The sequence below is a fragment of the Hippoglossus hippoglossus genome, chromosome 22 (assembly GCF_009819705.1).
Source record: "Hippoglossus hippoglossus isolate fHipHip1 chromosome 22, fHipHip1.pri, whole genome shotgun sequence".
Lineage (NCBI taxonomy): Eukaryota > Metazoa > Chordata > Actinopteri > Pleuronectiformes > Pleuronectidae > Hippoglossus > Hippoglossus hippoglossus.
This window is the reverse complement of record NC_047172.1, coordinates 16,806,985-16,834,971: the sequence shown is the minus strand read 5'-3', so window position 1 is coordinate 16,834,971 and position 27,987 is coordinate 16,806,985. Positions and strand designations below refer to the sequence as shown.

General features: G+C 42.0%; 3 protein-coding genes across 4 annotated transcripts in view; 1 reads left to right on the top strand and 2 right to left on the bottom strand.

The window, feature by feature from the left end:
* The window catches only part of prkd3 (protein kinase D3), a 44,876-nt gene extending 35,483 nt beyond the window's left edge, over positions 1–9,393 (bottom strand). For both annotated transcript variants that reach the window (XM_034575925.1, XM_034575926.1), the window contains exons 1-2: positions 8,945–9,393; positions 7,242–7,861 (exon numbers count right to left, since the gene is read on the bottom strand). In XM_034575925.1, coding sequence (XP_034431816.1) covers positions 7,242–7,508 — 267 coding nt within the window. In that variant the 5' untranslated portion in view covers positions 7,509–7,861; positions 8,945–9,393. The remainder of the gene's footprint in view (positions 1–7,241; positions 7,862–8,944) is intronic.
* Positions 9,394–10,162: 769 nt separating this feature from the next.
* Positions 10,163–18,383, bottom strand: mocs3 (molybdenum cofactor synthesis 3). Its single transcript, XM_034575931.1, has 13 exons — positions 18,139–18,383; positions 16,730–16,862; positions 16,521–16,613; positions 15,390–15,510; positions 14,469–14,543; positions 14,147–14,264; positions 13,971–14,079; positions 13,329–13,391; positions 12,656–12,819; positions 12,513–12,560; positions 11,856–11,952; positions 11,217–11,324; positions 10,163–10,349 (listed from the first exon to the last, which is right to left on the bottom strand). The coding sequence occupies exons 1-13, from the start codon at positions 18,229–18,231 to the stop codon at positions 10,192–10,194; spliced, it is 1,380 nt and encodes a 459-aa protein (XP_034431822.1). The 5' UTR covers positions 18,232–18,383; the 3' UTR covers positions 10,163–10,191.
* A 653-nt stretch (positions 18,384–19,036) lies between these two features.
* LOC117755824 (glutaminyl-peptide cyclotransferase) lies at positions 19,037–27,987 on the top strand. The gene is made up of 7 exons (XM_034575933.1): positions 19,037–19,555; positions 21,991–22,137; positions 22,518–22,799; positions 24,944–25,111; positions 25,645–25,744; positions 26,647–26,763; positions 26,853–27,987. Exons 1-7 carry the CDS (start codon positions 19,424–19,426, stop codon positions 27,068–27,070), a joined length of 1,164 nt encoding a protein of 387 aa, XP_034431824.1. The 5' UTR covers positions 19,037–19,423; the 3' UTR covers positions 27,071–27,987.

The following is a 27,987-nucleotide window of genomic DNA, read 5'->3' as shown; positions in this document are numbered from 1 at the left end:
ATCATTCAACTAGTTTCATGGTAATCCATCCTGTAGTTTTTGTGTAATCTTGCTTACAAAAAACCAAACGGACAGGAGTGAGAACAGAACGTCCTTGGCAGGGATAACTACAATAGTTAGTAAATTAATTATTGAGTAACTTAGTTAAGATAAATTATTTTTGTACCAAAGACCTAACTTCTCTCTTTTGCTTGCTCACATTAAAGGCTCTGGATGACATCATCACATTACCTCAACCTGTGTTGCAAAACGTGTTGAAAACGTACGGAGCTGTAACAGGAGATGAGCAGAGTTACACAGGCATATCTCAACAACTAAAAACATGTACAGCATTCAAATTACATTTGGAGTCTCAAGAAATATTTTGTTCATGTTTTTTTTGTACAAAATTTGATGAAAAACATGTCTGATTTTTGTCTTTTTTACTTTATAAAATAAATTATAATACAACAAACATCATGGTGAGTACAAGGCACTGGCAGAACCAGAGTTCAAAGGCTTCTTGTTTTTTTCTGTAGCCTGTCAGAAGAGCTTTACATTTCTCTCTTCCTTATAGCTACTATTAAATACTGACCCATTAACAGGGAAAATCGAACTGTTTAGATGGCCCAGTTGGCATTATAGCATCCATCAAATATGGCAAATGTTCAGTGCTACCAAAACAAGTGTTTAGCTTCAACATATTTAAGTTTCCTAGCAGTCTAATCCCACCCCATCTCAAGCAACATCACATCATCCCCCAAAAATGCCTGGTTGAGGAGGAATGTTCTGTAGCTGGCCGCCTGTCCCGACTGACCGAGTTGCTAACTGGCACTCATTCTCAGGGAGTCGTGAACTTTTGTCCCGCCACTGCTCCCTCACTGGCTGCACGAGAGGACTTGGGCGACACCAAACAGGAAGTGTTCAACAAGTGGAAGCTTTGGATGTTTATCTCGCGCCCATTCATCAAGCCCCCAAAAAACCAGACAGAGAAGTCGAAACCCAGACCGGGGCTGTCCTTCTCGGAGCCACTGAGGAGCCGTCAGCGGGCCATCATGGGTTAGATCTGGGCTAGATGGTACCCGACTGGGAGGGTCTCTCCGCCACTGGCTGGCCCCTTTCATCCTTTCTCACAGTCCTCAAGGAGCCAAGCCAACAGTCAGCAACCTTGTGCCAAGTGGTGATATCAAAATATTCTTTAGTATTCAATAGATTTCAAGAGCTGTAACTATAGTAGCTGCTCTAAGAGACTAAGCCTATCAGGATCGGGCTGCCCTGGACTAAGGTGGACCTTTACCACAAATGTTGGTGAATGCGGTCCCAACCACTGCTATCAAAACAAACTTCAGATAAGTAAGGGGGAACAGAGGGAAAGCAAATCTATTCTGCGGTTGAGGCTTTAGCAGGAAGAGGAATGAGCTGTACAGAAATCTATACAATACACAGCTATTACAACGGGCTGCATGACTCCCCATCAAACAATGAAACTGATTCAAAACTAAAGGGTTCAGGAAAGATATGAAATGTCAACCTTAAAGCCACGACACAATATATAAATAAAGAGAGCACACGCAAACATCTGGAAGTTTTACAGCTGCACAACTGAATCCAGAGTGCAGCTGCAGAAAAAGGCTGGTGTTCCCGGTCTGTGAAGTTATTTCTCTGCAAGTAAAAAAAGCATCTTTGACACAAAGGATCATTGAAAATTGGACATGAGTTGTTTTGGAAGATGTTGTTGATGTTGTGCAGCAAAAGATCTCACACATCTTATAGTGAAACCTAGGAACAGGTTTCAAAACAGAAGAATACAAACATACCAACAGCAGCAGCAGTGCAAGCAAAAAAAAGCTGACAACAGACTTTCTGTCCTTAAGCTATGGTCACAAGCTTTGAGAAGAAAGTGGAAAATGGAGATTGCGGATACAGGCAGGGTTGTTGTATTCTCTGAAATGAAATGTATACGTCTTAAACTGGAATCATGCTTCTGTACAAAAGGGTTACACACATACCTAAAGCAGCTATGTGCGTGGGCTCTGAGGTTACACCCATAGAAAGATGTATATAAAGATGGACGACATGCCTGCTCCCTAAAAGTGAAGCCAAAGCGTTTCAATCGACACCTGGTGGGCTGGCAGCAGTAAAAGTCATAAATCCTGCCTCCTCCATGTTAGTGGATGGGACATGGTCAAAGTGAATGGTCAGATAAACAGGTCAAAAAAACAGGTCCTTTCTCAAAAATGTAATTTGTCATTACCTCCCCCAAGGAAGTTACGTCTTCATCTGCATTTGTTTGTTTGTAAGTTCGCAAGATAACACAAAATCTACTGCACAGATTACCACAAAATTTTAGTGTGGATCCGAATTAGTGGGCGGAAACAGGAATTTTTTAAAACTTTCTTTTACATTCAACATTTCTGTTGATTTCTCATCGTATAATCATGGATCGTGATGAAAAAAACAGGCATGTTTAGGGGAGTGATGTTTATGAGTGTGTGCATTTTGGTGCAGATCCATAAAAATCGGGTGAATTTAAATGTGGTTTCATAAGGGGACTGTTGGGCCTTGGCGTAGGTATGTGATCTCTGAGTGCCATTCTAGTTACTTATTTGATGCTATATAAAAAATGGGGTGAAACATCATGATCATCACTCACGAATGGTCGAAAGGGCAAATTGGTGATTGCTACTTCAAAGACTCTGGCTCCTAATGCACAAGATGGCACCATTCATATCCGGAATATTTAGGCTTCATTTCTAGATAGTGGAGTCATGTCGTCCATCTTTATATATATATATATATGTACACTCTCTTGTAAAAATGGAACTACATGTTGGGGCAAAGGCAGCGAAAAAGAGCTGTGATCAACCAGCATGGGCGGCCTGTGCTTTCTCCAAGTTTCTGATGCCGGTGGCGTTTGTAAAGACAACATCGAAGACGCCGAAGAAAAGACTCCACCTGTTTATTACTGCAGACCTTCAGTTTACCACGGTTGTTCTGTGTGAATCGATGAACTTACACACAGCAACTGTGAGGCAACAGTTTCTTAATCAGTAACAACACAAGGAAAAGTGGCCTTGATGTAACTCCAGTCCTGTGAGTATGTGTGAAGCCCAGCGTCTCTGTGTATCACAAAGTAAATGAAGGAATGTAAACACAGTCAGTGTGGGGAATACAGGCTACTTAGTGGACAATGCAGTCTGATCCTGTGCAGTACATTCATCCAGTGTTGGTAATATCAACAGCTGGAATCCAACGCCCCACTATACATTCAGACCTACACAGATAGAAGCTATAGAGGGACTCTTGTGTTTAGTTAAGCAGCTTCACTAATCCAATTGGTCAGTGAGGGGTGAAGGAGTGGCGGTTGATTGGCTGTGTATTGGGAAAAACCCCAAAGCCGAGACAGTGCACAGTGGACAAACTACCTTTCCATGTCGGTCCAAAAGCAGCTTGGGATCCCATGAAAAGAAATACGGGGAAAAGTAAATCTGGTTCACTGCTCTTGCTCTGCTGGCACAGTGACCCAGACCCTGATTATCAGCAGGAAGATGAACTTGGTCTGCCACTGTAATACAAGGCCGAGGGCCAGCAAGGTATCAGCATGATAACTAATATGATTTGCATACAAATAAATCCCGCTGTGAATTTTCACAACAGCTGACACAGCGGAAAAGACCTGACACTGAACGGGCAGTTGGGGACGAGCATCCATGTTTGTTGCATGGCTGAGCGGTGAGTCACTCAGCGGAGCAGGCCAGCTCTCAGCGGAGGAAACGGCAGCAGCATGAAGAGGGGAATACACTTCCAGCCAGACTCCATCTCCATGCAGATATTACCACATGTGGTCTAAAAGCCCTTTTCCGTTCTCGCCTCTGCTGCTGACAGACACCTGAGGTTCTGCTGACTGGAGACATCCTGGGACGACTGTCAACAGGCCTGAGCCGGGGTCAGGGATCCTCAGCTGGAAAAGCTGTCCGGCATGAGTGGACTTTGTGAAAGGATCACCGTTGTCACACATATTTCAGAACAAGACAGAGAGGCAGGGCACGGATTGGAGAGCGCAGAAGGCCTCACACTCATATTTTCCATTGATATCAAAGCCATATGGCTTGATTTCATGAAATAGCTGAGGCAGAACACTGCATTTGGCAGCGTTTAATAGAAGAAATGCACAATAATGTGGATGAACTGGCTGGATTTGTCCTGTGTTACTGATGTACAGTATATTATACATTATATGTGCAGATGTTTACTGTAGATATAGCCCTTTCAAAGTTCCCATGACTGTGGGCCATAAATCAGACAGCTTCCTGTCATAATTTATTGGACTCTGAGGCCTCTTTAGATGAATGCATACGATATGAAGTGATACACATTCAGAAAGTTGCAATATGTGATCCTGATCATTTTGTGGCAGATTGTCAACAACCCTCAGTGCTTTTCTTTAAAGTGTAACTTCCGCAGTAAGTTTTGGCTAAAGTGCGTCTTCCTGGAAATTCAAAAAATGCCTATATAACGCAGTGCTTGAAGGCGGGGCTACGGCACACCTACCTACCACCCTTATCCCCCATACCCCATCCACACAGACATCATAAACACACACGCATACCAATTGCTAAAGCTAACTTATCTACTGTACGTCGTATAGCTATGAGCGACGACTCCGACTGCAGCACACACACTTTTACAACAGAAATGTAGTATGAAGTAGAGGCTTCTCGCCTTCGGAGTTTCCTAACTGTCAAGACTTCGGCCGTCCTGAGCCGAGGGTCAGGGGAGGACAGGGGGACGTCTCTGAATGGTGGTTTAGGGGTTTGGTTTCAGTATCGATTTGAAAATGAGCGCGGCTTTGCAGATTCCCACTCCCAAGCAGCCACTGTTGGCAGGGGTGAGTGCCCACCTTTGATTAGAGGGTGTTAACTTTTTCAAATATATATTGATTTCATGATGAAGAGACGTCCCAAGTGGTTGACTCTACATAGGCATTGCTTTGGCAAGTTTTAAACACAGGTGGTGGTATGAGCCATGTTCAACCCATAACTGTTGATTTCTTTTATAAATTTGGTAATAAATGTGGCATTAAAACCAGAATTAAAGTAATTCATCAAACAACAATCATATAATTTAGTTCACAGCTCATAAAACACTTTTATCTGTGCAGTATCTCTATAACAGTTGCCTTCAATTCAACTCTTTTCCTGTTACAGATTCTTGCGACTGTGCCAGTGTTACAGGATCCATGTAAATATGCAGTGATGAGATTTTCTGCTCTGCGGACCAGAACTGTTCATAACTAGCTAGTGAGAATCAGCAGACCTCGTAAAGAACAACAACATTACCGTGCTCCTCTGGAATGCCAACTTGGACAACATGGAACCAAAGGACACAGGCTGAACACAGACTGCTCCTTCAATATCCTCCACTTGCTGCTCTGCACAAGTTTATGCTTCATTCATTTTTTTTCTCTTTTCCTTATTCCTGCTTTCATCAACCTCGAGCAGCAAATGCAGCTCTGACCGGCCTAAATGTTCAGATCCTGGGGGGCTGATGAAAAGTGCTTTGTTTAATCACCCTCTTTTTTTTTATCCAGTCAATGATAATTACAGACACAAGTGGAGCAATCATCATTATTCACAAGAGTTTAAAACAGCGACGTGTGGATGCACACAGGAGCCATTTCATTATTCCAACAGGCTTTACACACCATTAATCCCACACAGCTATGAAGGGCAGGGCCGATCCATGGGCTCAAAATAACTGAGTCAGAGGTTTACAGCACCGGCATAAGTAGAGAAATATCTATCTATCTATCTATCTATCTATCTATCTATCTATCTATCTATCTATCTATCTATCTATCTATCTATCTATCTATCTATCTATCTCTCTGTCTATCTCTCTGTCTATCTATCTATCTATCATCCAACCATCCTTTTATACCTATCTGCTTACCTACCTAGCTACCTAGCTACCTAGCTAGCCACCCACCCATCAGACCTTACATCTGTGCTGTCATAGCTTCACAGTGCTTATCATTATATGGGGCGCCTTTAAATCAGAAAACAAAAATGTAAATGTTTTAGCCCTATTTTCACTTATAAACAGACACACACACACTCAGACACAGGCCACACTCAGCACCAACCAGCAAGAGCATGCCAATTAAAGCTGGCGCCATTGATTTAGACTTAAAATATTCTCACACGACCAAATACAAGATGGCAAATGATCTGGAATGACTCGGCCTGTACGTGTGGTTAAAGCCACTTCTTATACTGAGGTTGTACAACACATTATCATTGTTATGGAAAATGAAGCACTTCCAAAATCACACAGGAGGCCGAGCAAAAACCACAGAGTACTTCTGTGCATGTGAGCTTGTGTGCGAGCGCTTGCATTACGTTAAGTCCAGCAACATTACACCGCAATGTAAATAACTGCGGCTACTACATGGTGTCCTGAGGGGCATCAGTGCTGTTGTGTCTCTTGCGGTATTTGAGTCATGTTTGGGGCACGAGGCCCGGACGTCTGCTCTGGGAACAAACCTTAACCGATGAATAGGTTAGAGGATGCCAAAAAAAAAAAACGAGTGCATCGTCATGTTCTGCCTCTGTTACCGTCACGATCATCTCTACAAACTGATTCTGCAAGCGATAATGCTGAATCTTTAGGTTAGGGGCCGTAATTCTTCTGGTTTCTGTTTCTAGTTTGATCAACATGTTGGAGCCGGCTTTGGTTTCCTGTGAGTTAACAGCCAAATAAGTGGAACACATTGACTGAAATGTATCGGCTATTGGATTTTTAGGCAATACGATACTTCTACTTTTTTGTTAGAAAACACATCAATGTTTGCTATGGATACGCCCGGTGTTCACACTTCTCCTACTAGAGCCCCTAAAAAGGAGAAGTTTGGAAACGCTGCTGGCCTGGTTTTATTTTGAAAAGTCCAGGGTAGCATTTTAGTCTGGACGGCAAGAAACTGAGATGTTTTGAAACACTTGCATCTGCTTCCTGACCAGGCCTTTTCGGTCATGCTGTAGCCTTCGCTGATTCGTCAGGATCCTATCACATGACCCAGGCATTATATATGTGATAAAGAAACTAGTTGGACTGCAAACAGTATTGAGCGAGCTGAAATCCTGACCTTGTTATCTGTTGTCTACACCAGAAGCCCCACAGAAGAAACTTTGTGTTCAAAAACAAAGTAACTGTTGTAGAAAATGTGTCTTGTACAGTGCGACTCATAATAAAGGCGTCCTTACCTTCTGGTCCACTATAGAGCACACCAGGTCCTTCACGGCGGACAGCGACAGGTCACTGGCCTCCAGGTTGACCGTCTCTCTTGTCAGTCCGATCTGCAGCAGGAAGGACACCCCGTGGAAGGAGCTGCGGGAGTTGGTGGGGCTTGGGGCGCTGTGGCTGCCGTTGGACAGCCGCGTGTAGAGCGGTCCAGGCGACGAGGGCGGGTGGTGCGGTAGGAGAGAGTGGAGGTAGGCTCGAGGTAAGGACGGGGGAGAGGAGGCAGACATTGGGTTTCTTCCAATGGCGACGTGAACTGCTGAATAGTGGAGGATTCAGAGTGGGGATAAACTCTTGGTCGGGGGGAATCTTTGGTCCTCATCAGTCGCAGTGACTAAGCACTGGATGTTTGTTTTTTTATCAAAGTGACATAGTTTCTTTTAGAAACGAAGAGTGAAGTAACCTGTCCGCCCACCTGGGATCACACACCACACACTCATTAATGAAGTGGGAGGGTGATGGAGGAAATGTCTCGGGACCATCCGCGGGCGTGTGCAGTAAAATCACCGCCACAAGCTTCATACCCTGCAGTGGTGTTCCCTCTCCTTACTGAAGTCAGTAATCCACTCTGACCACAGGAAACCTGTCACCACAAACAAACACACACACACAGGGACAAACACAGAGAGCTATTTTCACAAAGAAATAAACAATTCATCGTTCTGAATACAGTTGAGAAAGTGATGACTGGTGGAGCTCAGATGTATGAATGAATCAGCTCTTTCTCTTCGCAATGTGAACACTTGTGAAAAACAGCTTTTCAATTAAAGGGTGAAAGGTGGTTCTCAAATAGGGGTCCGTGGCACTCTGCCATGGGTTCATGAAAAGTCTCAATTATAATTATCAAGATATATTCTGTGTTCTGTGTCATTGGCTGAAAACACAATTATAACCTCTCTCTTAAAGCACTTATAGGTTTAAATAGGTTTTGCTGTCCTGTGTTTTTGTTGTGTTGTTCTGTGTTGTGCTGTGTTTGCTGTGTTAGGTTGTCTTGTCTTATGCTGTGTTGTGCTGTGCTGTGTTGTGTTGTGCTGTGTTAGGTTGTCTTGTCTTGTGCTGTGTTGTGTTGTTCTGTGTTGTGCTGTTCTGTGTTATGTTGTTCTGTGCTGTGCTGTGCTGTGTTGTGCTGTGTTAGGTTGTGTTGTTCTGTGCTGTGTTGTGTTGTGCTGTGTTGTGTCGTGGCCTTGCATTGTTTTGATTGTGTGCAGGCCACCTCCAAGTGTTAGCTTTCAGCTAACCCATATTGCCTTTAAGTAAATGAGCCATGCTAAAGCAGCCACAGTTTAAACTTAAGTGTATTATCGAGCTCTTAGTGACTTTAATACACATGTCACAAGTATCACTGCCACACGACACATGCTGGTGCGTAAAACATGACAAGTAAAGCCCCACCGATGCGTAAAAGTTGACAAAGCGCATCTTTTCCTGTGTTTACACGAGGTCAAACTCCACAAACATCTGGAACCGAGGCTCCTCAACATCTGCACCCCTCCCACTTTCTATCGGGCTCCGCTGGCAGAACACAAGCCGAGTGGAGAATGCCAGCAAAACAAGTTATACAAGCGCCCAATGTGCACATTCACTGGGACACTAAGTAGAAGTCAACCCGTTAGAAAAAGCAAAGCAGCAAACGTCGAGTGGGAATGATCCAGAAATGATACTTTACCTTCACAGTGAGCGAAGGGCGCGTTTCTCTCCATTGTGAGCGGACTGAAGGAACTTTTTAACTCCATCAACTGAGCCTGAACTTTTATTATCCTGCACTTTCTTCTTCTTCTGGTAGTATTACGCACGAAAAAGCGCAGCGTCGTCGCCTACACGCAACAAACACCGACTTCACTTTGACGCACGGGCGCGCAGAGGAGAGCCGAGCCGTCCATTTATTTGTCTTTCTTATCTTTTTATTCCAGATTGTAAATTCATGCGCATCTTATTATCCTTCTTCCAGCTGTGACTACTCCCCCCTCTGCTCGACGAGGAGAAAGAGCCGCGGCCGTCGCTGGGGCTTGAAGTCTTTTTATTATCTCCGCATAACTGACTTTCCATGTGTGGGGAGGAAAACTTGAACTACAGTGCCTGTGAGGCAATGGCGCCTCCGATGGAGCTCGGACCAAATGCGCATGTGCTTTTCTTTTCCGTTATTTCAACTTGGTCATGCCAAGAAGAAAAAAAAACTATCCCACACACGACCCGGTTCAGTTTGAAACACACAGCTTTCCACAGTGGAGTCCAGGAGTGTGCAGGGGCCCTAAAGGGATCCAAACGTGGCCCCTTGGATGACAAGAAATGCACTGATTCACACATAAACAATAAATAAAGTAGGATTTGGATTTTAGATTTCACTCTACTGTGTCATCTATCATCCTGCAAACAGCTGGACTCTTTTTTGAATATTTTATGACGTTTTAATCTTTTAACAACACAAAAACAGACAAGACACAGATAACAAAACAGAAAAAAATACACCTTTGCATGTCAATCCATACCACATCCAAAATGTCCAAGAGTGGGTTCAACTTCAGAAAGTGAGGAAATGAAGGCTACAGCCCAGATCCCAAAGGTTTGGGGCAAGATTGTTTTTGTCAGTTGTCATTTATTCTGTCCAGAATAATGTCCTGTTCTAAAAAAAAGTGGAGGTGTAATGTCATACATATTCAAATAAATGAAGGGAAACACAGGAATATTTTTGCAAGGATGCTTGTGTGTTATCTAACTGCCCGCTCATGTTATTGACGACCTGACACACAGCAGATTACACAACACATTTTAGGAACAGGTCCATTGACGTGCTCGTTATGTGAGGTTTTGTAACTCGCCGATGACATTTAACACAATCTACCTAGAAGAAAGATGTAGAGGAGGAAAAAAAAAACAGAGATGCAGCGATTGTTCAAATAAAAGTTTATTGATGGATCAATACTGTGGAAATGTGGGGTCTATTTTCTTTGACCAGGACGTGAGGCCTCCGCGGATGTCCTTCACTGTGATACTGTCCACTTCAGATCCACTCATCTTCTCCAGAAGCTGCACCGCTTTCTGAGAGTCGTTACCCAGCTTACAGATCACATACACTGGGGGAGAAAACACACAGATCTGTCACAGTCTGGTCACATTGATGGGACTAATTCATAAAGTGAATTTGCTTTAGATTAAACTTGCAAACTGGAAGAGCACAGAGAGCAAACGCCATGGCTGATTAGCATCTTTAACACCACTTCTGCATATTGAGATCAGATACATACACCATGTACGTAGAAACCTCTGCAAACTGCTCACGTTAAACACAGGCTAGATTTGTTAACGTATGGTAACAGAATTAAAATCATCCCTAATAAAAAATATTAATTTTAAATGACAAAATCTGGATTATTATTTAGATCCACACAAAATTGCACCTGTTCACAGATATAAGCACCCTACACATGCCATAAAAACGATATTCCTGGATCTGCCCTCTGATCCGGATCTGACCAATATCTAAAGAGTTCCTCCCTGACCCATTCTGCACCCTGGACAGAATGCTGCACAAAAAATTCAGTGTTTCATTTATGAGCAGAAAAAAGTTAAAAATAATAAAACCTGAGTTAACAAGATGTGAATATGAATAATAAGTAATCAAGACTGAAGTATTAAAGATGAAACTCCCCAAACCTAAATTTAGCTCATTGATAAAGAAAGCTCCACACAGTGCATCCAGAGCACCACCACCGAAATAACGTTTTGAATATTCATTTCTCTGAAGCAGGCCAGCTGCTCAGGTTGACCACTTGTTTTGGAAAAGAGGTCACCTAGCAACCTCATTACAACCTTCTACTGGGTGTCCAACATAAGCCTCTGGCCCGACAGTGTGAGACGACACAGGGGACAGTGAAAAAGACACAGACGTCTCTACGTGTCTGCTCATCTCAAACAGCATGTTTGGTGATTTGACATGTTACCTGGAGGCCGGCGGTCACCTGCCGTCTGCTGCTTCAACTGGCTGATTCTCTCCTGGAATAACTGCATATGTCCACTCTCTCTCTCCTCTAGACTGGAGAGTGGGATGTCTGAGAGGAATATAAAGGGAAATAATCAAACAGAAAAAAAAAAGTGATAAAACATTAGAGCCTGACCAATTTATCTGTTTGACAATATTAACCTCTCAGAGTCGGGTCGGTGACAATTAGCATCAGTCAGAATTTTGCCAATTTGCACCGATGTATTCATCTCAAAGTTTTAGAGCATCACTGACTTTGGGGACGCTAACTTTAAAATAACCAATTGCAAATCCAGCTTGAGTGAAGAAATGTAACCGCCACCGGACCGGACTAATGGTTGTAACTATAAACCAGCACAAAAAGGACAATGACCAACATAAACCACACGTTCCTCTGAAATGACATGTTACAAAATGTAGCATCAAACCGCAGTTACTTTGCTTTGTCATAAAGGTTTGAGAATCTTGAAAATCAAATATATATATTACATTTTTTACTCCTTAATATAAATATCAGTCAGACTCTGATAAACATGAAGTCAAAGTACAGAATTATGACATAGGGAGAGAGTTTCTTGTATCTTCATCATCAAAAGGATACTGAGAGAGAAGGGCAAGTGGCAAATGTCCACCTCCACAAGAGGGCGCACGTCCAACAAAAGATGGGGCTCAGCGTTGTCCAATATCGATTGATAATCCTGGAATTATATCAAAACAGCACAACTTAGAGAGAGAGAGAGGGAGAGGGAGAGGGAGGGAGAGGTGTGGCTATATTTTTGGAAAAAGACATTGATTAATATCCACAGTTAAACGGGGAAACTAAAATTACTCGCAGCTAAATGTTGGATCTGTGGAGTAATACGAGCGTTTTAACTGCTTTTCCTTAAATCACAGGAAACAACACGGTTTCTGACTGGAGCCCCTTTGCCCAATCTCGATTACAGCCCAATCAATCATGATCCCCATCTCTGCGTTTAATGACTCAGCGGCTTTGAAAGTGCCAATTCTGCAGAAATATAAACAGACGCAATCCACCGCCGCTGCTCCTGGTGCCAAACGGAACATGTTTTTCTTTCCCATAGAAAATCTACAGGCACATTTTAAGTCATTTCCCATTTGGGGCTGGGTCAGCGCTGAGATGTAATCAGTTTATGAATGCAAATGAAAACTGAGAAAATTGTGAGTAATCATACAATAAACAGCACTAAATACAGGAAGTCACGCAATGGCTGACTGCTGCGTAGGATATACTCCCTACCTGTACAGTGATCCTCTGATTCCCGGAGAGGAGGTTGAGTTTGCGGCACTGAAACACAGGGAAAATGAGCAAATAAGAGAATTTTCTGATGATTAATTTATGTGTCATATTCAGTTACATCAGTTTCATCTCTCATGACCAACCTTATCTGTGGCGGCCGACCCACAGAAGCTCTCATAGTCCACAAGCTTGGTCACGCTGGGCTTTTCTCCACACACTGCGCAGCCCGCCTGCTTGGGCCGCAGCTTGATGGACCTGAATCTGGCGTCTTGAGCGTCAAACATCACCAGCTTCTGGCCGCAGGAAGCTGGAACGCCCAGTCAAAGATAAAGCCACTTTGTTTGGAGTATCACCGCGCAGCTTGATTCAGAGAATCAGCAGGCATGTGTCCCATTTGTGTATGAACACCATAGCAACACGTTGTATGAAAACAACACTGTACTGTTCTCCGGGCTGACGCATCAGAGCCAGGTGTTGGCGCGAGTATCACAATGCAGATCAGAAGGCCCCGACAGAGGGAGTCTATTCTCTGACGTAAGTCTCCATATAAGCATGTGAGCGCTGAAACCACAGAAGCTTCATGAGACAATGGCCCATGAGTAGTGAGCGGACGCCACAGGAGGGAAACTAAAATATTCCTGTTTTTGTTTTGTTTCATCAGAGCGGCATGAATCAGCACTTCTCATTACTGACTTGGATACAATGAAATCCCTTCTGGCAGTTGATGAGTGCTGATTCATCGCAATCACTGAACAAAATGGTCAAGGGTGGTTCTGCATGCAACGTGGGAGTGAGTGATGGAAAAGCAAAGGATACAGCCTTGTCCAGAGGCGATCTTCACGACTTCTAAAGCCTGCAAGCAGCCCATTGTCCCTGGAACTTCAAGAAAAGTGGAAAACGTTACTATGAACTACAAAGACTGTGCCTTATATGACGTTAATGGCTTCCTGACAAGTAAGGCCTGGGCCACACTGGGTGCATGTGCAGTGTGTTCCAGCTGTGTAGCTGATCTGCTGCGTCTCCTGCTCATCTGTTGTTCACACAGTCTGCTACATGACTAATGTGGAGCGGCTACATGAGGTTTCTGGTTTGCCTACTGTATTTCTTTGAATATAAGTACTCAACCAAATGCCAGGACTCGTGTTTACAGCCATGCATCTCCTGGTCATGCAGTATAAATAAAAACTTTGTTAAAACAAGTGAATGGATTCAGTGAACAGAAACACTGGAGCGCTTTTACTTTGTGACAGGTACAGCAAGTGCTGCAAATATTTGTGACACATTGGACAGATAGACATTGACACTGTGGTGAAAGATCACTGTCACTGTTCAATTCGCTGTGAACCACACGTAGTACGTCCAACCTGATAACATGGGCGCCGAAATGACAAGCAAGATGTTCCGTGACGCACGTGCACCACTCACGCATCCAGTGCGTCCTGGGCATAAAACACTCACCCACTCCTAACACCCCTCCGTCGGAACAGTTGGTTACCGTCTCAGGGGGAGGGGGCAATGGGTACAGACATCTGTAGCAGGGGCCTCCACAGTAATTATATACTGTCAACTAGAAAGACACAGAAATTAATTTACAAATCAAAGAGTGTGGCCACTGTGAAGGCTCCCTGCCTCACCTGTCCCTCCATTCTCAGGGCGCTTGCTGACACCAGAGGTTTCCCACTGAGGACGCAGGCGTCATTCACCAGGTAGCGAGTGGGGACATTGTCTGAGCAATCGGCCACGATGTCATACATGACGTCAGCAAAGTCAAGGTGTCACCAGAGTTTGAAAATATACGAGATTAGTTAGTGGGTTTCTGCTAAATTCCAAAAGGAAATAATAAGCTTGAAATGGACATAGCGGATGGCAGCTGTAAGAAATATTCATGACAAAGAATTAGCCAGCAGCAGATCTGCGGAACAGATGTAGGTTGAGGACTTTGAGGCGGCAGGATACTGTTGGATGAGTTGCAAGGCGTTCTCCGACGAAAGCTGCAGGTGGTAGGGAATACACTCGACAGTGGAGTTCAACCTGCAGACAATAAGTCAGATTCACAGAAGTCGGTTATGATCATCTATAATTGGCAGATTCAACACAAACAGATCAGTATTATATCAGTACTATTGACCTTTTTAAAAAAGCCCATATCAGGGCTGTGCTGGTGTTTCAGTTAAAGCAAGAACAGCTCACAAAACAACAACATGTGAGCTTTGAATGGGACATGGGATCTGAGTCACATGACGGCCGCCTCGCTCCCCAACCCCCCTTTTAATCTGTGCTGTCCATCTCTCAGCTGTCAAAGAGGTGATGAAACTAATAAATGCTCTTGCACTGTGCACGCAGCTAAACTCATTAAGGAACAATGAACAATAAAAGAATGAATAGTTTGTAGTGTACGTGTAAGGCAGCACTGGACTTTTCTTTGCAAGTCAGTGAAATTACGCCCTCTTGTGGCAGTGTGTCGTCACTGTGTGGGTGCTAACCACAGTAGGCCGACTGTGTGGGAGAAAAGCTGCCTCTGAAATAACATGTTTACACAATATTTGCAGACTGGGGAGGAATACACAACCAAATATAATCTGTGGTGAGACTGGAGTGCGCCAGCATACAATACACAGCAACCCAAGGACATATAAATACACCAATTATCCTTGTTACTGAGCATTTACTTATGATATTTAATTTACTAATAATACTTAAAAATAATGTTTCAGGTCAGATTTTGCACAAGTGCGCAGGAATACATTATCTCAAACACTTTAAATCTACCAGAGGATTGATAAGATTGACCTCTATGTACTGTATATTGTACCACACTATGTGTAATTCGATGTAGGATCACTTTTTTGAAAAGTATGCACGGGTACCAGTCAGTACCTTCTCACTGCATTGGCAGCGGACAGAGCCTTGGCCTGGCCCTGGTTCTCCTCCCCGTGCAGCACCTGTCTGTGCAGGTTACTGAGCTCCACCTGGTCGTAGTCCAGCAGACCCAGGCGCCCTGCAGAGACACAGAGGAACAGGTCAGGGAGAAATGCTTCAGAAGAAATGACTCTGTCCCTAACCAGCAGTTGTAGAGAAAGCACTCAAACATTTTACTCAAGTAAAAGTACAAATAATAAAAAAATGTGCATGAAAAGTACCACATTAACTTTTCTACTTGAGTAAAGTAAAGTACTTGTGTTCAGATATACTTTAAGTAATAAAAGTAATTGCCCAGAGTAGCTTATTTCCTAATGCAACACACAACTACATCATTAGCTGGGTCTACCACATATTCTGTTTAATACAAGAATAACACAGACGTCATATTAATAAAGAATGCTGCAGATGTTGATGCTAAAAATACTTCTAAAAGCATTTGACAAGTTTCTTCAACAGTGATGCTGCTGCTGCTCTCATTACTTTTAAACTATGTGAATATGTAACATAATGCATTATAACAATTTTGTGGAGTAGAAAGTACAGATATTTGCTGATATCTGTAGAGGATTCAAAGTGAAAAGTACCCAAAAATAAAACTACTTAAATAAAGCACAGGAAAAATGTTCTTCAGGAAAGTGAGGAAGTAAATGTACTTTGTTACATCCCACCACTGTTAACCAGTATGCTGTTATTAACATAACTGTACACAAACTCCTACAGTTATCCTCAGTTAGATAAACAGTACTAAGTGTCGTTTAACAGCCAAAGAAAAACTTAAATAAATATGTCATAAATTTAATACACTCTTATCTCTGTAGTATGTTTTCACGGTACACTAGATTGTATTCATTAAACAGCACTAAAATGAGTACTGGGATACACATCTCACAAACCTCTCCCCTCCCTATTTAAGTTGCAAGCCCCTGGAACCAGAATGCTTATTTTAGATTCTGCTGATTCAAGACAAAACACTTGACATCTCAAGATTTAAATCACACTAAATGTATACATTTATTATAAAATGAAAATTACAGAAGGGTTAATGATTTAATCAGTTGGACACGATATCACAAGTAGACCACCTACCGATGCCTGCTGCTGCTAGGTACTGCGCCAGGGGGCAGCCGAGTCCTCCACAGCCAACAACCAGCACTGACGTCTTGGATAAGTTCAGCTGACCTGTGGACAGTCCAGACGTTCTCTGTTGTGATGAGTCACACCATAAAATAGAGCTGACTTGACAGAGTGTTTACTCGGCTGTATCCTAGAATGACACTGCATGTGGTCTTCCATACCTTGTACACCCAGCTCAGGCAGCAGGAGCTGTCTGCTGTACCGCATTATGTCCTCGTTGCTCAGGGCAGGTTTGGCTTTCAGTGGGGTGAGGGGCGTCACTTTGTCATGAAGCTCCAGTGCTGGGGTATGACTCTGAAATTACAACACGAGACAAGTATTAGATAAAATAAAGGACGCTAGTTTGTTCAGGAGCTTTGGTCCATTTGGCATCAATCTACCTCTATAACATCACGAGCTTTGATTATTTCTCTCTTTACTTACGTCTACAGCCAATACAGCTAACGGAGTGCTGCTACATCATAAGGGATATGATGTCCTTACAAACTTCAAGATTTGATCAGGTAACTGCATCCCATTAATTCTGAAATATCCAGTTTGGACTTTGGACTCTATTTTCTCTCCTTTATGATAATAAAGTATCTTTTCATTTGTTAGATACAAATCACATCTATTTACTATTATAGCACATTAGAATAAGATTACATTAGCATTTTTTTTTCATTGAGTATTTATGTATCTTATTTTTGACATGATGTGACATGGGTGTTGTGTGATCACTCCCTCCTTTCAAAGAACTGGGCTCATTGTCCTCAGACGTCATTCATTATGACATGTGACGTCTTATTCCAAACACTTTAAAGGTTCAGTGTGAAGAATTTAGTGACATCTAGTGGTGAAGTTGCATTTTGCAGCTGAATACCCTTCCCCTCAACCTTCTCTTCCAAACAGCAGTGCAGGCAGCATCGCCTGCAAAGAATTTATGCCACAGAGACATAAAAATGTTCCCACAGTTGATAATGATCTATTTTGTTGACATAGTATGCATCATACTATATGTGTACTCAATTTCTTTAGCAATAGTATTGGGGAAATGTAATGAATTTCAGTGGATATTTTGCCACTGTCTGTGCACGTTTCCTCTTAAGAGAAATATCACCAGTGCTTACTGTTATTTATTATAAAATAGGTAATTACATTTCTGAATCCATCTTTTACATTAATCAAATATGAATATTGTGCATATCCATCATTACTGGGGTCTTAGTTGAAGGTGGGGTTCTGAAGGAGAACAATAAATTAAGTTTCCTATTCACACACACGAGAGGGACGAATATTAGAGCATCACCAGCACTGATCTCACTGAACTGCCACCTGTATGAGCATGTCAACATGAACTTCATATGATAACTAGCTAGCTAGAGTATCTATGTTCTACTACACGTAGGAGAACCTGGGTCAAACGTGCTGTTTTGCTAACCTTATGTAGCATGTAGCATGTTGCTCTATTCAAGTGATAACACTAAGTTACTGCACTATTGCTTTATGACACAATTTAAACATGTAAACACTGTTAATTCAACACGTGTCTAAATAATGGCCATGTGGACACTTGTTGAAACTTCCATACCTTCTCCAGCTGAGCCAGTTTCTTCCTCAGAGCATCCAGTTCTCTCTCCTGCTCTCTGAGCTGAGCTTTCAAACAGCGCAGCTCCTCGCACATCGCTGCTGCTGCTCAACACGAGCACGACACTTCTGTTAGAAAACTATCAACAACGTGTCACCAAGACAGACTCTATATCTGCGATCAGAGTGTGGACATGTTGACGTGAGGAGCAGACCAGGCAACGTACTTCCGGGTTAGACCACGTGAAACGAGACCACGTGGTGGATGACGTAGAGGCGCTGTGATGGGGCTTAAACGGAAAATGTATTTAACAGGATATAAGCAAATAAATTTGATAAAATAAATTATTTCCATAAATAGAACTTAATGCCTTCCTCTATTGTGAAATTATTGTAGTTCATTTATTGTCATTTACTGTGTTTTTCTACGTTTTCTATCATCATCGTGATTGTTATCTGTCGTTACATCATATTTACCTCACACACAATTGATGTTGAAAACTTTTTCATTTGCTTGAAAATGACGTAATGTTGAATCAAGATTTAGTCGACTCACGAAAAGAAAAGAAAATAGACAAAAATTTATAAATAAGTATTTCCAGTATAAGAACCCTCACAATTATATATGGCAGATATTATTTAATAATTGACCTAAGTCCATAATGTAAGAAAATACCATATCACTAAGTAATTAATTACTTGTTTTATTATTTCTATATATAAAAAATATTTGATCAAATAAGTTATATCTTACTTAGTAATGGGGTATTTGATTATTTATTTATTTATTAGTCCGTAATTGTATAAAACATAAAATATCAACTAATATATTACTTGGTAATACGTTTTTTTTTAAACAACCTATTACTTGGTAAGAGGTTATTTAGTCAGTCAGTTAGTTAGTTAGTTAGTTAGTTAGTTAGTTAGTTAGTTAATTCTTTATGAGACAAATATATACATTCTTTTGTCAAATATTAAGGTCCCATTTAAAATGTTGTCCAATAATCAGAGGACACGATGAGTCTCATTGGATTATGTCCTTTGACCTACACTGTATGTTTGCTGGTGAAAACGAGCAATTATCTTATTTTGTATCACTATGTCAATATTGTCCCCCCCCCCACACACACACACACACACACGCACACACACCCACACACCCACCCACACACCCACACACACACAGAGAGCAGTATGGTGACGCTGTGGTGTAAAGAGCCTCAGGTCCTCCCTCCTGCTCTTCACATGACTGCAGCAGCTCTGTGAGCTCTCACACAGGAGGGAGAGGAATGTGCAGAGGAGCCACAGCAGCGATGGCCGAGCGGAGCCACGGTGCCTCCACAATGCACATATTCTACACTGTGTTCATCTGCTTCACACTCATCCACTGCTCCACTGCAATCCCCTGGACACAGGAAAAGGTAAGACTTTCTCTCAACGTTTTACCAGGTTCACTCACATTTGTACATTCAGTGTCTGTAAAAGTGGAGCCATTTCTTTTTTAAACTTGCCACAGTCAGTGTTTTTTACGAGGCTCATGTGGTTGGTTGGTTGATTAACTCCCAATTATGAATTTGAATCGTTATTTGATAATGATATTATAGTATGCATCATACTATATCACGTATGTGTACTCAATTTCTTTAGCAATAGTATTGGGGAAATGTAATGAATTTCAATGGATATTTTGACACTGTCTGTGCACGTTTCCCTCTTAAGAGAAATATCACCAGTGCTTACTGTTATTTATTATAAAATAGGTAATTACATTTCTGAATCCATCTTTTACATTAATCAAATATGAATATTCATGATATCCCAGCAGTCGTCTGCTCAGATTCTTGGCACTGCTTGTGTAATCCTCCTGAGATGCACCTGGGGTACATGCCTGGCCACTCATGTTCCCTCATCTGTGTTTTCCTCCTCTTCTCTTTGCCTGGTTGCTATGGCAGCACCGTCCTCATCATTGATCCTCCAATTGCAGGTCTGAGGTATTTATAGACCTTTAAGTGGACCCCCCAATTTAACCCTCTCTGAGCTCAGTGAGCCCCTCAGTGATCTTGGGATCACATGACCACATAATTATACCTCGGGCACTGTGCTTGTGCCACTGTGTGATTACAGGACTCAGAGTCAGCCAGTAGTGGGGTCCAAGTTTTGCAAGTGAGTGTTTATTCTGTTGTAAATGAACAGACTAAGGGAATGTGCCCCAATAGGATAGTCACACCAAACGATAGGAGGAAGAACAAACGTGTATTACTGTTATTTCCCTTTAAAAGAAGCTTATTTAGCTGACATGCGTATCTTGAGCAGGGCTACAATGTGATGTCAGTTAATCAGTCACTTAATCAGTTCATTGTTGAAGTTATTCAGTAAGTGCCAAACATTTAATATTTCCGTCTGATCGTATGTGATTACTTGCTGCTTTTCTCACTGTAAATTGAATATCATTGTGTTTAGGACTTAATGACACTACCTGTGTGTTCTGGAAATATGCTAGGTATACTTTCACTGGAATGGTAAAGACTAAATGATTAATTGAACATGCCAATAATCAGATTAATCAATATTATTCCTGGGAAATAAGTGTAAATGTGGAAAAACACTCAATGTTGAAGAAAGTGGAAAAAAATTTGATCCACCACCTGATCCAGATCCACACCAAAATGTAACTGGTTCTTCCTGTGACCCATTTCGCATCCTTCCACCCAGCTTCGTGGAAATCATTTTAGTTATTTTTGTGTAATCTTGCTTAAAAGCAAATAAACAGACAAACAAACCCATAACCAGACAGACAGGGTTTGTTAATCTGGATTGGATAATTCCACTATCTGTTTGTCATTTCCACCACTACTACCCAGAATTTCTGTTATCTGCGAGGCTGGAGTTGTGCACACACACACACACATACACAAACACACACACGCATGCATTGACAGTGCTCTGACATTCACAATCAGCTCTGAACCCCCACCCCCCGTTCTCCATCCTCCCTGTCAGTTCAGGTTGTTACCAGGACAACCGTGGTGCTTAGCAGCTGAACTTTGAGACCAAATGAAAACAGAGCCATGGGATCGAAGGATCAATATGTTTTTTTTTTCTTAAACCTGTGATCACGTAATCATGAGCACACCGGACTGACGCTCAGCTTGAAACATGAATCTGAATCCATATTGTGTTGCTTAAGATGCACAAATAGATTGATTTGCATTTGCAAGGGGCTGTGTCTTAGAGAAAAAGAGCCCCTCACTCTTCTGTGGATCCCTGATTCAGTAAAGCAGCCATTGTGCGTATTTGAAGCCACTCAATCAGCCTCAGTTCACACAACTTGAATTGGCTGTTGTGTCTCTCGCTGAGGAGATGTTACAGTGAATTCTAATTATTGCTTTTTTTTTTACATGAAAATACCATCTGGTTTATCTGGTCATTGTTATAGTTTTTTAATGGATATTCTCCTGAGATGTCACTATCAAATCCTAAATACTGAAATAAATCTTCCCCTGTTTGTGGTTTCCAGTAATACAACAGGGTGATTTGACTGTTGTGAGTCACTAACATTAGTGGTTATTCACACTATGTGTCATCCACATTGTTGCTCCATTTAAATCCATAACAGGAAGATTTCCACTGCCCTTAGTAACAAGTTGTTGAACTGAACGCTGATGGAAAATTGTAAACATGATAATGTTTTTATATAACATTGTAGCAGTGATTAACGTGATCACACACCAGACTTTTACCTTAAGATAGTTCCTCTATATGCACCTGTATTTCCTCTTTAAATAATAATTGAAACCAATGCTACTTCTCGTCCATGTCGTCTCATCTTGTTTATTTTTCTTCTGGTCCCGTTCAGCTCCATCACCGAGCAGTGACACTAACGGAGGATGAGACTCTCACGGCGGTGTCTCACACAGATCTGGAGCAGATGTGGCAGAGGGATCTGAGGCCGCTGCTGGTCACCAGGTACCCGGGCTCTTCGGGCAGCCAAGCTGTGCAGGAGGTGGGTTCATCATCTGTAGGAATTAGACCACAACCCTATGCAGTTTGTTGTGAAAGATATTTGATAGTAATTGGCAAGAAAAATGTCTTAGTCTGTGGAGAACGCCTAATTTTACTTCCAACATCATGGCAACTAAAGACAGCAGATATCAGCTGATATCCTACTGTATTTTTAAAACACATTTTATGTCATATTGTTGTTTCAATAATCACAAAATTCTGTTTCATTACAAAACACTACAGATCTTAATACGATTCTTCCTTTTCACAGGTCATCTGCGACAGACTTTCATCCATTAATTGCTCATGTGGTGATCAGTGATGGAGTACTCTTTGCTAACTAGTAATACGTCCATGTGTGTGTGTTCATCTTTCTTCCAGCATATCAAAACCACCCTTGGTTCGCTGGGCGCCGGCTGGGAGGTCACAGAGGACAAGTTTAGGTCACAAACCCCCTACGGCCCTCTGCCCTTCACCAACCTGGTCGCCACCCTCAACCCGTCAGCCAAGCGCCGCCTGGTTCTGGCCTGTCACTATGACTCCAAGTACTACCCGCCACAGTGGCACGGGAGGGAGTTCCAGGGCGCCACCGACTCTGCCGTTCCCTGTGCCATGATGCTGGAGGTGGCACGAGCCCTGGATGAGGAACTGAAGACTCAGAAGGTGTAGTGGGCTAACAATTGACTTACATATACAACACACTACAATAAGTCAAACATCTTTTGCATAATGCATCCAGAGTGAATGAACACGGTTTTCAGTGACAGGCAGGACAGGTAGAGGTGTGTTTGTTTCTGTAGTCATAACTTGAATTGTGGCCATGAATCACAGCAAAGTCATACACACAAAGTCAACACCAGTAAGCTCTCGAATAACACGGCCAAACATGGCAGACATTATTAGAACTGGGTGAACATCCCTTTTCATCACGCAAACATAGGAAACAGCTTTCACTTTAAGCTGAGGAGTAAGAAGAAAGATCAGTGTTCGGTGTTGCAATGTCAGTATATATATATCAGTGTTGCAATGAAAACAGAGTGGAATTTTGAAGATAAGACTGTTGTTATTCAATATTTCTCTGCTATCTGACAAGTGTCAATACCAATCACACGATCGTTGTCTGTCTTTAAAAATAGGTCACAAATATATAGCTTAATTTTTACAAAAGTCAGTGAGCATTTAAAACCGCAGGATGGTAAATGTCCCTATGTTCTCAGAAGCAAATCCCCCTACCCCCTTAGCCAAAGCTGTCCCGTTCAGCACATTGATGTTTTGTTAGTTAGCATAATTCTTTTAAACGCAATGGAGGATTAAGCCACCGTTTAACAGGGTTGGGCTACTATGACAATACTTGTTAGGAGGATCACTTTTGAATTTAGGTTTTGACAAATCTCATGGAAAGACCAGTATTGACAAAGAAGAAATATATTAAGGATTTATATTTTCATGGCAGGAAAAAAAGACAAAATGGTGCAGGTATTTGTAGGGAAATGGTGATTTCATATCACCAGCCTTATCCTTTAAGCATTTTCAATGAGTCATTCAATAAGAGATTATAGATTTTACTAAACAGGAAAAAAAATTGCATGTTGAAAAAGCTTAAAGAAAGTCATGGTTTAAACAAACCTCTGTAAATATCCACACTCAATCTTATCTTCAGTTGTAGCACAGTTATATTAAAATGACATGACAAAATGACTGCTTCTGTCTTATATTCGTAAACATTTATTTGCCACCAACAATATTTAGTAGTTGCATGTACAAGAGATGCAGAGGGAAAACACTTTGCATTCATGTAGCCTGCTGCCCTGAACGTTTCCCGTGTGACAGTTGAGAGTCTCGTCTATTGGGCGGACAGTGACAGAGTCTGTGACGTGGAGATCAGCCAAGGGACATGTTCATCGGCCTCAGCTGTCTGTCACAAAGCTCACTGAGGGAATAGGAATCCCTCTGAATGCAAACACATCGGAGGAGGAGGACACGGAATCGGTCACAGCTGATTCACCACATAGTAGACGTGGTTGAAATGACATTACAGAGGCATATGTGTAGCAAATCTTGAGAATGAAATCAATGTTTCACATAAAAACTACTTCTTTTAACCCTGCAGCTGTTTTTGTGTCGCTGTCATTTAAACGGCCACTAGAGGGCAGCAATGGAATGTATTATAAACTGAACTTTTACATTTACAAAACAAGCTTGGGGAGGGATGTAGGGTTAGTACCACAACCCCATAATCTCAATACCATGCAGAATGAAAAATATGAAAAAGTGTCTCGATTTAATTTAATTGTGCGTTCATTTTGGAGGGGCGAGGTTGTGGTTCCGCAGAATTGTAGTGCATACCTACAGGTTTTTTCACCACGACATTTCAATCTGTAGGAACTGGCAGAACTTTTGCTAAACTAAAGCTGATTTGGCAGTGACCATATGCCCCTAACCTCACCCCACCCCGAATGTCAACCCAAAGTTATGCCTTTGAAAAAACAGACTTAAATTACATGTTTTGTTCTGTACAGGCTGTTTGGTAACACTTTAATTGTTATAGAAGGATATTGTCTACCTTAACCCTGTGCATATATATTTGATGACACTTTTGTGATTGTAACTAAATAAGGAGCAGCACAAAGGGCAAGATAATATTTCTGTTTTGTAAGGAGAAACATCTGATTCATTTTTTTTATTTCTACAAGAAACTAACTCTATTGATAATGATGTCAGTTTCTTGAAATCTCAATAAAGCTGTGGTGACATACTTCTTTGGGGCATTGCTGTCTAACATTTTTTCTTTTTACCTCCCACTGTAGAGCTCCAGCCCCGACCTGACCCTGCAGCTGATCTTCTTCGACGGAGAGGAGGCCCTCTTCCACTGGACACCCACGGACTCCCTCTACGGCTCTCGCCACCTCGCCCAGAAGATGGAGAGCACGCCACACCCGGCCGGGGCCACACACACCAACCAGCTACACGGCATAGTACATATCACCTCTACTCATCCTTCTCTGTCTTAACACTTAATACAATATCATCCCTTTGCTCACCCTCATCAATTTCAGTTCAATCTGCTTATGCCTGATCTCCTCACACACACACTCACACACTCACACACACACACACACACACACACACACACACACACACACACACACACACACACACACACACACACACACACACACACACACACACAAGAATGTCTAAAACAGCTGTGTGTTTTGAGGAATTCTCATAAGCTCACATAGACACATATTTTATCATTTGGGTGTCTTGGGTGTCCTGGTATCAAACATAATGTATCATCTTTCATTGGTATGTACAGTATTTCTGTATCCTGGCTCTACCCAGATAGTGCTACTGTTTATCACAACATGGAGGAAATCCAGTGCGGACACACAGAGATAAAATCTGACAGTGTCGAGTGTGGATTTATCATCACGATGTCAGAAAAGGTTTCTCACCAGCATGGTTCACAATCCTCCCCCCCCCCCCCTCGACTCTCCTCCTCCAGGATCTGCTCATGCTGTTGGACCTGATCGGAGCTCCCAGCCCTCACTTTGGCAACCAGTTCCCCAGCACAACGCCCTGGCTCGCCAGACTGCAGAACATTGGTGAATGATCTCACATTCTACTATTGCTGCCTGGCACAATGAAGATGTGCCAGGCAGCCTCCATAAATCCGCCATGAGTCATTGTACTGTAATTACTAGTTATGAATTACCAGTCATATTACAGACAGTCGTCAGTGTGCGGAGGCCAATGTGCCAACTCTGCTGACAGTTCAAGTGTTGGAATTAGCCTGTAACTTTCCCATCCTCTCTGACTGCACTAGAGACATTATATTTATTTTTATCAAAAAATGGTAACGGAGCATTAAAGGGCCTGACAGCTTCTTTCTAGATTCAAATGGTTGCCATAATCAGAATCGTTTTTTTATAAGTGTATTTAAACTTGACAGATTTTTGAATTAATGTTTTTATCATTGCTGTAGCTCTCATTGGTTTGAAGCGGATAATGTCACATATTATGTGCACTAGAATCCAGCTGATTTATAGTGTGTCCAATAAAAATCGGACAATACAAGCCTTATATCATATATATCATATGGTATGAGGATTTTTGTTAGCATTTTATATATTGAACAATGCAGAATAGATTTATATCTACACTTTTTAAACTTCAAGTTCTATGTTTGGTTTGGTATTTGTGTTTTATTTTTCATCATAAGCATTAAGTTTATGGTTCAATGGTAAAATGTAAAGACTCAATTACATTTCTTTTTCATAAGCGTTTAATAACAACAACTTAGGGATCATTGCCAATTTTCTTTTCCAAATATAGAAATATATCAGCGGCTATATCAGATGAGAATTTAGTCTTAAATCAAAATGTGCCGACTTTTGTGTGGGCTTGGATATGTTTCCAAACTTCTCAAACCAAACCAATAGTGGGTTTTTTCATGAAACTAAACTTACAGATACACATTTTCACTATTTGCCTCCTGTATCCTCAGAAACGCGTCTCCACTCCATGAACCAGCTGGTGGATCATCCTAACAGCGTGCAGTATTTCTGGCCTGACCGACCAGTCGGCCACATACAAGACGACCATATACCATTCCTGAACAGAGGTACACACACTCATTAACACAATCATTTAAAAATGCTTTCATATGACGTGTAAAATCTGTTGGGTTCTCATCCTGTGCTCCTCTTTCAGGCGTACGTGTCCTCCACCTCATCCCCTCACCATTCCCGTCCGTGTGGCACACGTTCGACGACAACGAACAGAACCTGGATCGCTCCGCCATTCAGAACCTCAACAAGATCATGCAGGTCTTTGTCCTGGAGTACCTCGACGCCAGACCAGCTGTCCCTTCCATCACTTCCATCACTTCAGCACCATCAGTACCTTCAAATCCACAGAATGCTCCATAAAAGCATAAAGTTTCTTTTGACGTTTGAATGCAGAAAAGATCCTCAGCTCGTATTTTACAGACATGGCATTAACTGCTCTTTAAATACCAGTACATGGCCGCCAACTGCATTCTCTAACACAGAGAATATGTTTGTATAAAAACTCCGGTATGATTTCAAAATCCATGTTAAAGTTGACATTTTCTTAGTATATTGTCTTTTCTTTTTCTAAATGGTTTCATTAGAGACTTTAAGATTTCACGGCTTTAGTCCCCAGCAGTGAGATGAGCACACAGGATCTTCTGTGTTTACCACACTGCTCTCTTTATATCACCCTAAACCCCTCATTTACCCTGTGAGCCGGCTTCTTAGTGCCAATGCTGAAGCCTAGGATCAGGCATGAGGGAAGGTAGTTAAAAATAAATGATAAATGTAGTCCTTACTTTTCCAATTTCTGAGGAAACAATTTGAAAATATGAAAGTATTGCCTAGCAAGTCCAAAGTCGCTCACGTGTGCTCTACCAGAATTGCAATGGGAACAGACTGGGAACACTTGCAATAGGTCAGTCACATGAATTTTACGTGTGAGAAATACTATGTGGCAACGCACATGTGTCACGAGGTGTGTCTCAGCTCCAGGGTATGTGACATCTCTTCTCCTCCCTCCTCTGCTCAGTGTTTGGATTGTAAACCTGTCAGTGGCAGGAAGTGGGTGTATTTGTATTATCACAACATATTAAGCACTTCATATCCTGTCATCTCCGATAGCGACAGGGATAACTTCCTGTGCTGATGTTTCACATGCCTGCCTTTGTTTATACGTCTCTGTATTAGCAGCGATCTTAAAGTGGTAGATCCCAGAATAATATACAATGCCAAATCTGGACTTCCTGTATTCCGAGGCTGAAAATAAATGTTGATTCAGAATACAAAGCAGA